The sequence below is a fragment of the Phyllostomus discolor genome, chromosome 4 (assembly GCF_004126475.2).
Source record: "Phyllostomus discolor isolate MPI-MPIP mPhyDis1 chromosome 4, mPhyDis1.pri.v3, whole genome shotgun sequence".
In the NCBI taxonomy this organism is placed as follows: Eukaryota; Metazoa; Chordata; class Mammalia; order Chiroptera; family Phyllostomidae; genus Phyllostomus; species Phyllostomus discolor.
Genome location: NC_040906.2, coordinates 145,559,565 through 145,572,082, shown reverse-complemented (window position 1 = coordinate 145,572,082; position 12,518 = coordinate 145,559,565). Strand labels below are relative to the sequence as shown.

The window sequence follows — 12,518 nt, the reverse complement described above, 5'->3', positions numbered from 1 at the left end:
CTTTTCTCCTTCTGGCATCCCTATGATTCAGATGTTGTAATGTTTAAAGATGTCCTGGAGGTTCCTAAGCCTCTCATTTTTTAGAATTCTTGTTTCTTCATTCTGTCCTGGTCGAATGTTTCTTCCCTCTTCTCCAAAGTGTTGATTTGAGTCCTGTTTTCCTTCCTGTCACTGTTGATTCCTTGTATATTTTGCTTTATTTCCCTTTGGGTAGCCTTCATTTGTTCCTTCATTTTGCAACCATGCTCAATCAGTTCTGTGAGCATCCTGGTTACCAATGTTTTGAACTGTGCATCTGATAAGTTGGCTAGCTCTTCATTGGATATTTGATCTGATCTTTTATTTGGGCCATTTCCTCTCAGCACACCTGTTATATAGTAAGGAGTGGAGCCTTAGGTGTTCACCAGGGCAGGGCAACCCATGTCGCTTCATTGTGGCACTGTATGTGGGGGAGGGGTCTGAGAGGGAACAGTGCTGCTTGTTCCACTCTCTGCTAGTTTTCAGTCACTTCCCCTGCTACCCACAATCAAGTTGGGCCCTTCTGGTACTGATTCCCAGGTAGATGGGCTCGTGTACGTTCTGGAATCCTGTGGGTCTCTCCAATGAACTCTCCTGTGAGGCTGGGAGCTTCTCCCACTGCTTTAGCGCCCACACGTGTTTTCAGTCAGAGGCTTTGAGGCTTTATTTCCACTCGCTGAACCCTGGGTTGTGTGGTTTGTCTTGCTCCCCAGTTCCTCCCAGTTTATCTGCCTGTGAATGTGGAACTGCCCAGTCCACCAGCCACCACCTTACCTTGAGTCCTCACCGCCCAGCTGCCTGTCTCCACCCCTCCTACCTGTCTGGATGAATGTTTCTTGTTTAACTCCTTGGTTGTCAGACTTCCATAAAGTTCAATTTTCTGTCAGTTCTGGTTGTTTTTTGTTTTTGAATTTGTCGATATCCTTCTTTTGGTTGTGTGAGGAGGCACAGTGTGTCTGCCTATACCTCTAACTTGGCCGGAAGTTTATCTTTCCTAATTTCGTTGAGAGTTTTGATCATGAATGGATATTGAATTTTGTTGTATACACTTTCTGCATCGATCAAGATCATATAATTTTTATCCTTCATTTGGTTAATCTGGTGTATCATGTTTATTGATTTGGACATGTTGAACCATCTTTGCATCCCAGACATAAATTCTACTTGGTCATGGTGTACGATTCTTCTCTATGCTGTGGAATTTGGATTACTAGTATTTTATTGAGGACTTTTTCCTTGTATATAAATTAGGGATATTGTTCTGTAATTTTTTTGTAGAGTCTGCATCTGCCTTTGATACCAGGATAATGCCGGTCTCATAAAATGAGTTTGAAAGTGTTCCTTCCTCTTCATTTTTTTTTTTAGATGAGAAGGGTTGATGTTTATTTTTCTTTAAATGTTTGGTGGAATTCACTTGTGAAGCCATCTAGTCTTTTGGGGGAGATTTTTGATTACTGATTCAATCTTTTTCTTCTGTTACTGGTCTCTTTAGATTCTCTATTTCTTTATGATTCAGTCATGGTGTGTCGTACATTTGTAGGAATTTATTTATTTGTTCTAGATTGTCCAGTTCATGAGCATATATTTGTTCATAGTAGTCTCTTATGACCTTTTGTATTTCTGTGATATTACTTGTAATTTATCCCCTTTCATTTATAATTTTATGTGAGCCCCCTTTTCTTGGTCTACCTAAGAGTTTGTTAATTTTGTTTGTCTTATCAAACAACTGACTTTTTTAAAATTACATTTTATTCATTATGATATAATAGTCCCAATTTTTCCTCCTTTGCCCCCCTCTTTCCAGCAACCTTCATTCCCTCAGGCAATCCTGACATCATTGTTTATGTCCATGGGCCATGCATATAAGTTCTTCTTCTACTCCATTTCCTGTACCGTACTTTACATCCCCATGGGTATTCTGTAACTACCTATTTGTATTTCTTAGTCCCCTCACCTCTTCATCCATTTGCCCACAACCCCCTCCCATCTGGCAACCAGCAAAGCGCTCTCTGTATCCGTGATTCTGTCTCTGCTTTTGTTTGTTTAGTTTGTGTTTCAGATTCATTGTTGATAGATGTGTATTTATTGCCATTTTATTCTTCAGAGTTGATCTTTTGCTTAAATAAGTCCCTTTAACATTTAATATACTAATGGTTTGGTGATGAACTCCTTTAGTTTTTTCTTGTCTGGAAACTCTTTATCTGCCCTTTGATTTTATATGATAATTTTCTGGGTAGAGCAGTCTTGGCTGTAGGTCCCTGTTCTTCATGACTTTGAACATTTCTGCCAATCCCTTCTAGCCTGCAAAGTTTCTTTTGAGAAATCAGCTGATAATCTTATGGGAACTCCCTTGTAAGTAACTTATGGTAACTTTTCTCTTGCTGCTTTTAAGATTCTCTTTTTAATTTTAACCTTTAGCATTTTAATTATGTTGTGTCTTGGAGTGAGCCTCTTTGCATGCATCTTGTTTTGGACTCTCTATGCTTCCTGGACTTGCATGTCTATTTTCTTCACCGAATTCGGGAAGGTTTTTTTTTTCATTATTATTACTATTATTATTTAAGATTTTATTTATTTTTAGAGAGGGAAGGGAGGGGGCGAGAGAAAGAGAGAGAAACATCAATGTGTGGTTGCTGGGGGTTCTGGCCTGCAACCCAGGAATGTACTCTGGCTGGGAATCGAACCCTGGACACTTTGGTTCCCAGCCCACGCTCAATCCACTGAGCTACGCCAGCCAGGGCTTTTTTTTTTTCATTATTTTTTAAATAAATTTCCACTTTCTTGTTTTTTCTCTTCTTCTTCCAGTACTGCCATGATGTAAATATTGATATGCTTGAAGTTGTCCGGGGCCTCTCACACTAGCTTGTTTTTCTGGATTCTTTTTTCTCCTTGTTCTCATTGGTTGTTTTTTGCTTATGTTCCAAATCCTTGATTTGACTCTCAGCTTCATCCACTCTACCGTTGTTTCCCTGTAAATTGTTCTTCATTTCAATTAGTGTATCCTTCATTTCTAACTCTTTTTTATGCTTTTGAGGCACTACTGAGTTACTTGAGCATCCTTATAACCAGTGTTTTGAACTCTGCATCTGGTGTATTACTTATCTCCATTTTGCATAGCTCTTTTTCTGGAGTTTTGATCTGTTCTTTTATTTGAGCTGTGTGGGTTTTTTTTTTTTTTTTTTTTGGTCTCATTGTTTCGGCAATCTCCCTGGATTTGTTTCTATGTATTAGGTAGAGCTGCTTTGACTCCATGTCTTGGTAGTGTGGCCTAATGTAGTAGTTGTCCTGTAGGATCCAGTGGCGCAGCCTCTCCTATCACTTAAGCTGGGTGCTCGAGGTGTGCCCTCCATATGGGCTGAGTATACTCTCCTCTTGTAGTTGAGTCCTTGTTGCTATTAGCATATCAATGGGAGGGATTTACCCAGGCCATTCAGGTTCAAGGACTGGCTGTGACCACTTACCACAAACCTCCACCATCCTTAGAGGATCTGCTGTGCAGGGGCAGGGTGGTAGTGCTGTAATGTGATATGTAGCTGTCCACTGGATGCACTGGCTCTGGAGTTTCCTGTGTGTTGCAGGCCAAGGTTAGCCCCCACCTGAGTTTTGCCTGGGGCCACCCTGCCTCAGCTATAAAACAATCTGAGATGTCTGTTACTTGTGCTGGGCTTGGACATTCCCAGGCAAAACCAAGCTGTGAACCTAGGCTGGTTGCTGCTAGTGCTGGGCCTGGGACCACTTAGCAAGAGGTATAGGGTTAGGGGGCTCACTGAGGCTGGCTGTTGTTAATTTGAGAGGATTTAGGAAGTTTTGAAGCATAAGCCAATACCAGCCATTCACATGGAGAAGCCACTGTTAACAGTCTGGTTGGGCCTGTAAGTTGTGGGGTACAGAGCCTCAGGGAAGCTCTAGGGCAGGGCAAACAGTGTTACTCAGGTTGATGGAGTTTCAGATATGGTACCCACCTGCTGGCTTTGTGGCTTTGTACGAGCATAGTTCAAAAGGAATAATGGCCTTTGCCTGCCTTTTTGTCTTGGAGAAAGCTGTCCCCAAGTTCTCGCCTTAATGCCAAACATTTCAGTTCCTCCCAGTATGCCACTGATGCCTTTTAAGCTGCTACCCTGGTTCTGGAGTTCAGAGGGACTGAGTCTGAGTAGGTGAGTTGGTGTGTGGGTTCTTTAAGAGGAACCTCCTGGGGCTCCAGAAGTTTCTTCCACCGACTGAGTCCCTCCTGCTGTTTGTAGCCAGAAGTTATGGGGACTTATCTTCCTGGCACTGGTACCCTGGGCTAGTGGGCCTGGTGTGGGGCTGGGACTCCTCACTCCTTAGATAATCCCTCCTGAGTTTTTATAGACCACACATGGATGTGGGGCCATTCTGTTCTGTGTCTCTACTCCTTCTACCAGTTTGGATGGATGTGGTTTCTTTAATTCAGTAGTTATTGTACTTCCATTCAACTTGTTTTCTGATGGTTCTGAGTGATGATAGTTGTCCTATATTTTGTTTAGTTGTGATTTTTGTGTGGTTGTGCAGGGATGCTGTGTTTACCTACATGTCCATCTTTACCAGAAGTCCAAACAACCCTTATTTTGTTGATTTTTTTCTATTGTTTTTCTTTTCTCTCTCTTTTTTTTTTGTATGTAGTTTACTGATTTCTGCTGTAATATTTCTCTTCTTCTAACTTTGGACTTCATTTGTTCTTTTCTAGTTCTTTGTTATATAAAAAGCCTTAAAGATTTTCTTTTGAATTCTTCTTAGTTAAGACATTTATCAGTATAAACTTTCTTGTTAGAACTTTTTTTACTTTATACCATCAGTTTTGGCATGTTGTGTTTTCATTTTCATATGTCTCCAAAGGTATTTTTTTGCTTTCTCTTTGATTCTTTTTTTGACTTACTAGTTGTTTAGGATTGTGTTGATTAATTTCCACATAGGTACATTTTCCAATTTTTCTCTTGTTATTTAGATTTTTGCCTTTTTAGTAACAGAAGATACTAGGTATTATTTCAGATCTTTTAAAATTGTTGTTTGTTTGGTAGCCTAATATATGATCATTTCTGGAGAATGTTTTGTGTACACTTGGGAAAAATACATATTTGCTTCTGTTAGGTGGAATGCTCTGAATATGTCTAAATAGGAAAAGTTGCAGTGTTCCAAAACTCTAACCAAGATTTATCTAAATTTCTTGAGTCAGCATTGCCCATATTATTGTCTGGCTAATTTTTTGAATTCTGAAAAAATTGATTTTGATATTTTTTTTTTTTGCAGTCTTCTCATTGCTTTTCCAGAGGAGGAGAATTTTGAAGTAGTCCTTATTCTGCCATTCCCAATAACTTCATCTCTGCTTTATTCTTTAAAATGTTTCTTTTACTTCATTTTTTCTTCTTAACCATTTCTCCCCCTTTCTTCCTTTGGTGTTTTTGGTTTTTTCTATGTACATTATTCTGGTGTGGCTCAGGGGCATTTCTTAAGGCCATTAGTATGCTGGACCAATAGGTTATTTTAAATTAAGGAATTTTTTTTAAAAAAGTATTCTTAGGTCACCAGTTTTGTTTTAAATAAGGAATGCCCCTTCTCCCTTTTCCCACACACACGCACACACACACACACACACATATTCATACATGCTAATATATACCTGTATTAAATTCGATGTTGAGATATGACTTTTCCCTCTGTTTATTAATTTGAGAAATATTTGTTTAACAACATGGGAGATTTTAAATAAGTCAGGCATTGTAGTAGCCCTCTCAACTAAAAATATCAATTCGGGTTGCTCATTTTATGGTCCCACTGTGAACCAGGGCATATTTTGATACTACTCTTTATAATGTTTGCCATTCTAACACTTAGAAAATAATCACTATAATTCTTTTACTGTCTTAATTACTTGAATATGTTTTCCTAGGTGTAATGTTTATAAAGTAATAAAGAGTGATGCTTAATCTTTCCTTTTTTTTTTTTTAGAATCTCAAAATGTGGATTTTATTTGTAGTGTTCTTGTGGTGGCTGATCAGCTTCTCATAACTCGACTAAAAGAGATTTGTGAAGTAGCATTAACTGAAAACCGTGAGTATTTTTGAATTAGAAATATAGCATGTTTTTAGGTTGGTCCAGGATTATTGTATTGACTTTTGATGCTATTTATGGTAAAATGCACCAATATTTTTTTGTATCATGAAAAATAACAAAACACTTAAATTCATGTCATCAGTTGAAAGCACACCCTTATTTCAGAGATGTTACTATATGAAAATATGTACATCTTAGAATTGAAATATGTTACTTTTTTAAAAATGTCACAAAACTTGAAATAATAAAGGTGGTGTGACATTTATTTTGGAATTTCAAAGATGAGTTTGGAAGCAGAAATTTTTTACCCTTGCCCTGGTCTTGACTGTAAGTCAGTGACGTCTGTCCAGAAAAAGCCCAGCTATTGTTAATGCAATGAGAATGGTTTGTGCAACATTAATGTAACCTGGCAGCCAAGGAGAGTGGATTGGAATGCACATGCACGAACAGGGACGACTTTATTGTACTAGTCAGTGGGGACAGTAGATGCCATAGAGTGAGCATGTATACTGTGAGGCCATTGCATTCCAAATGACTGAGCAAGAAGAGCCAAAAATCTACAGTAGATTTTGTGTTAAGCTTGAACATTCCTCTGTAGAAAGGATTCAGATGATTCAGATAAAGGCCATAGCTATGGGCAAGTAGTGATTGGCAGCTTCATCAGGATACTGCCTGTTCATTCATGATGTCTCGTGCAGAGTTTTTTAGCAAAGCATCAAATCATCCAGGTGACTCAGCCCCCCTGCAGCCCAGATTTGGCACCCTGTGACTTCTGATTTTTCCCAAAACTAAAGTCACCTTTGAAGGGGGATTTCAGACCATTGATGAGATTCAGGAAAATGCTATGGGACAACTCATGGCGACTGGGAGAACTGTGTGAGGACCCAAGGTGCCTACTTTGAAGGGGACTGAGGCATCATTATCCTGTGTACAATGTTTCTTGTCTCTTGTATCTTCTGCGATAAATGTCTCTATTTTTCATACTATGTGGCTGGATAGCCACATTCTGGACAGACCTCATTTGTTTAGCTACTCATTTCTTACTTTTTGCTGGAATGTTTATGTAACTGTTTCATTAATATAATTGATCAAAATACATCTCTTTTCTCTTAAACTTTTCTTTCTTTCTCTGTTCATCATTTCATTTAATTGCATGGCTTTTCTCCTGAAAACTCAACCTTGCCAGGGTTTTTTGTTTTTTGTGGGGTTTTTTTTTGTTATTTTGTTTTTTATACTGAGGTTATTTCGGTTATGAAAACTAATGCACCTTAACTACATTGATCACATTTCTCCCACCTTTTTATTGTGACCAAACTAGTTGAATTCAGTGTTATCTGTGTCCTCTGTGTAATGTCACAGTAGTCTTTTAAGTTCTCTCTCTTCTAACTTCTATCTTCCTGTGGAAGTAATTATTGCCTTCCCCTGTTCAAATATTTTTAATTGCTTATTCTATGATAACAAAAGTTCCCTAGCCTGATAACAAAAGTTCCGTGAGTTTCTGATTTTATCCTTGTTCTCATTCATTGCCACATTCCCAATTGAGGAAGTGTGAAGAGATTTCCTGTCAAATTTTTCTAATTTGTACTTGCTAAATTGGGTTGGCCAGAAAGTTTTTTTTTTTTCCTTCTGTACAATGTCTCTAGTAGTGCTTTAAGTACTGGAATGAAGTCTTTAACTTTATTTGGAGCAATTTTGGTACATTGTATTGTGACAGCTGATGAGGGTTTAAAAAAGTCTCATCAAAATCAGTGAATTTTTGTGCAGCCAATTCAACATTAAAGATGGGAGAAAACACAACATTTTTGGTGTATTATGCTTTGTTATTTCAAGAAATAAAATAAATAAAATAAAAATGCAATTGAAATGCAAAAAAAAAGATCTGTGCAGCGTATGTAGGAGGTGCTGTGACGACGAAATATGTCAAAAGTGGTTTTGCAAAGTTTCTTGGTACTGTTGACATTTTGACCATAATTCTTTGTTGTGGGGCTGTCTTATGTATTGGAAGATGTCTAGCAGCACCCCCCAGCCTCTACCCACTAGAAGCCAAGAGTGGGAGAGAGCTGACATACTTCACATATCCAAATCAATAAAGTTATTGGTGAAAATGAAAAATGTGCCTATTATTTTACAGAAAAAAAAAAACGTAATGGACTTTTTAGCCAACTCAATAGTTTGTCTTAGCTCTAGTGTCCTACTTATGTAATTTTTTAAAGCTCTGTGGAGTATCTTCTGAGTTTTCAAAAAGAGTAATAGCTTTGACCTTTTAAGCAACAAAAGGGAAATACATATGTATATAAAACAAAGGACACAACGTTCAATAGTTATAAGGTGTCCATATAGGTGACATTTTTAGTTGTTCAGTTCACTTTCCTGGCATCCCTTGAATATGACTTTCTTGGACCCTGCTACAGAGTTGTCTCTTTTAATGAAATCCTTGATCTTCCTAGAATGTAGCAAGAGAATTGTTTGGTCTTTAGTTATTGGGCAACCTTGTTCCCAACTGAACAATTCCAGAAATTTATATGATCCATTTTAATTTCTTTGGGTTCATCATTCATTAATTGGAATTTGAGGTTTTTCAGTAGTGAGACAGACTATTACTAGTTGCAGTTACAACTTTTTTTTTTGGAAAATACTGTTCTTTTTAAGATTTTATTTATTTTTAGAGAGGGGAAGGGATGGAGAAAGAGAGGGAGAGAAACATCAATGTGTGGTTGCCTCTCAAGTGCCCGCAACCCAGATGTGTGCCCTGACTGGGAATTAAAGCATTGACCATTTGGTTCGAAGTCCAGTGCTCAGTCCACTGAGCCACACCAGCCAGGGCTGCAGTTACAACTTTTGACAGAGTCACTAAGGGGAAAGAGGAAAGAAATAGAGGGAGGAAACCTGGCATAGGAGACAGTTGTATTCCTCTGTTGACTGGACTCAAAGTAAATAAGAAAAAGAATGGAAGAGATTTGGGAAGCCAAAGTTACATGCTAGGTAGGTAGGATATTTTGTGACAATTTTCTAGCAAAAGGTACTTTATATTAAAGTTACTAGCATTGTAATAAAATCCAGAATCCTTTATACAGTATGTGAAATTCTGCACGGGCATGAATAATATGGTAAGGTAAAGATGTACTTATTTTCCAAATATTTAGTGTGTGGATATGTTTATATATGTAAATCTACCCACATAAATTGATAGATTACTCGACATAAATATATTTTATAGAATGATTTTACAAGTTTCTATTAGTCTTAAGAATAGCTTTGGTTTTATAGAGGGAATAACTATTCTGTTCTATACAAATGAAAAGGAAAGCTGTTTGCTAATGAAAGTTAAAAATACTCAAAATATTAAGTGGAAGATCACTGTTTCTTATGTGTTTGCTTTTAGATGACACTCTATGCACCTGTATTTCTCTGCTTAAAATTTATATGTGCTTATTTTTTTCTCATAACCAATCATTTAAAATTAGTTTGGTATATTAGAATGAAAAATGGGTTCTATATTTGTCCTTGTATTAGTTAATTTTGGCAAGAAACTACTTTCGATTTTCCTTGTTCTAAATTTAGACAACTTTAGAAATAAGTATATTTCATTTTCTATAGTATCATGCCTTTTATCTAATTTTTCATGTTCTTTTCTTCCTTTGTAGTTACCCTTAAGAATGCTGCTATGCTACTAGAATTTGCAGCAATGTATAATGCTGAGCAATTGAAACTGTCTTGTTTACAGTTTATAGGACTGAATATGGCAGCTTTACTTGAAGCAAGGTAAGTTGGATGTATATATTATATGAACATTGCAAAAGTGATTATTTATAAATAATAGCAGCTATATTAGTAATTTTAAAGTGAACAATGATAATTCCAGCTTTGTAGAAAAATATGAAATGTATGAGGATTTAATCATTCTATGAACATTTGAGTGCCTATTATATGCTAGCTGTTAGTAAGATACAAAAATGAACAAAATGGACAAAATCCTTGCCTTCAGTGGAGCTTACATTCTGGTTAGAAAGTTGTAGGACAGTATCACAAGTATATTTGTTATATGTATGCATATCTCTTGGCTTATTTAGGTTGATTTGTAACTATATAATTGTGATCTTGGCATTTGGAAACTATCTGTAATACTGGTACTTAATTAATTACTTTACATGTAAGCATGCATAAAATTTGTTACTGGTTGATTTCTGTTTTATCTATGTATTTAATCTCCTTAAGACATTTCCTGTCAAATTTAGGCTACAGGGAATGGTGTGAAAAATTCATTACCTCTAGTTTGTGGGAAACTGATAGTGCTGAAGGCTTTATGTAGAAATCAGTGACTGATGAAATGTTCCTTATGAAAAATGACACATTTTCCATAAAAAATCAAATAAATATATATACCCTGTTTTGTAAGTTAATGTTTCATATTATGAGGATTTGAGGATTACCCAGATGAAATTGATATATGTTAATGATTTAGGAGTCATAGACATTTCAGAATTAGAGGGATCTTGGAAATTTCATTCTTTTGTTTTCAGTAGTTTTAGCAGTGGAATTTTTAATGAAATATATTTACAGATTTTTAAGTAAAGTCAACATTTTATTGCATTTACTCAATATCCAGTCAGTGGTGAGCAAAATGAATGTTTTGGTGAACACAAATTTGAAATTAGAGATCTTGGTGTCAGTTTGCACTTTTAAAACTTTAATATCCAATATATTTCTGTGTTTTGTGTTAGTCATAATAATAATAATTAAAACTGCTATATTATTATTAATAATAATAAAAGTATGAATGATAACTAATACTGATGTGCCAGACAACATTCTAAAAGTTTTCATGAACCCTTATGAAGTAGATTCTGTTTATGTCTTCATATTAAAGATGGAAAAACCCAAGGAAATTTTTATATGTAAAGAATCAAGAAAATTTTGACTTATATAATTTTATTACAAAAACAGTTTTAATAATTTACCTTTCAAAGTTATGATAATCTTTAATGGAACTATTCCAAAACTGATTGAAACAAAAGTGTTCCACTAACAGATTCTTAGTAATTGCATCTTTAGGGTTCTGTTTGGAGGATATGGTATTTTGGCAGTTGGATCATTTGTTATTTTGTAAAGAATGCTTTTCAAGTTCAAATTAATATTATGGGATGTTAGAAAATGTCATTTGAAAATGCCCCTGGTATTTTAGTGTGAGAGCTTGGCTAGAGTTTCAGAATAAAGTTAATTTCTTTACTGACAGAACATTAGTAATTTTAGTCATAGTAGCTTTTTTAACCAAATTAAGCTCATTCAGTTTGTCAGATAGGAATCAACCAAAATGTAAAATAAGCACCAAACCTATCAAAAGTATGATATTAAAAAATGATGTATCATACTGCTATTGTTTAATTACTGTATTGTGGGAAGTATGTCAACTGAACTATTAATATTAAGGATGACATATGCTTGATTATGTCTGTATTGAGGTAATTTTGCAGGAGTAGACAAGTATACTGGCATTAAAATAAAGATTTGTACAAATTTAACTATTCCTAATCAAATATGTGTTTGCTAGAAAAAGTGTAAGTAAATATGCACAGAAAAAGGAGGGCACACCAATATCAACATAGCATCACAAGATAATTAATTTCAAAATGTTAAAACTGGTGTGGTCCAGAGCTGAATATGCAAGTTGTTTTAGATTAGTTGTAAAAATAGTTAAAATATATTTCAGAATGTAAACTTTAAATTTTCACTGATGCTTTAAAGTATATCTTTGGAACCAGAGAGTTCCTTAAAATCTACTTTCAATTCTATTGATCTAGCCCAAATTTATTTTACACATGAATTATTCAAACCAAGAGAGGTACAGTGAGTTGCTCAAAGTCATGCGGGTACTTGGTAGCAGTGATAATTCTAGATAAATTTTAGGTGTTCTGATAGTTAGGTTATTGTTCTATCAATATAAGTGCTCCTTTCATAGTTAAAGAATTTAATTTGTGCAAAATGAAAGTTGAAAAAGAATATGTACTTGTTATTTCATTACAGTAGTAAAGATTTTTCTATCACTTGAGTTTTTACCTTAAGCATTTAAGTGTTTGTGCTGTTTATTTGAAATATACAACTATGCATACTTTCTAAAAGATTTTGTAACAGCTAGATATTAATTCTTTAAATATAACTGTTGCTTATTCAAGAATATAAAATACCTCTGCATGTTTGAAAATCTTGACATTAGTCTTGAAAATCTTGTATTAAGTTACTTGAGTATTAAGATAAAATTTTGTGTTTAACTTGTTAGGTCTCTTGATGTTTTAAGTGTTGGTGTTTTGAAGGATCTTTCTGTATTTTACCAAAAAATGGTAAGATTTATGTTTTTTCAGTGATATTACCAAATAAAGTAGTATATTAGGCCAGACTTCTTAATGGAATAATTTCCTAATCAATTCTAATACATT

General features: G+C 35.4%; 1 protein-coding gene across 2 annotated transcripts in view; it reads left to right on the top strand.

The window, feature by feature from the left end:
* The window catches only part of IBTK (inhibitor of Bruton tyrosine kinase), a 91,334-nt gene that overhangs the window by 35,580 nt on the left and 43,236 nt on the right, over nucleotides 1–12,518 (top strand). For both annotated transcript variants that reach the window (XM_036024391.1, XM_028508737.2), the window contains exons 17-19: nucleotides 5,983–6,084; nucleotides 9,732–9,849; nucleotides 12,362–12,422. In XM_036024391.1, the coding sequence (XP_035880284.1) occupies nucleotides 5,983–6,084; nucleotides 9,732–9,849; nucleotides 12,362–12,422 (281 nt within the window). The remainder of the gene's footprint in view (nucleotides 1–5,982; nucleotides 6,085–9,731; nucleotides 9,850–12,361; nucleotides 12,423–12,518) is intronic.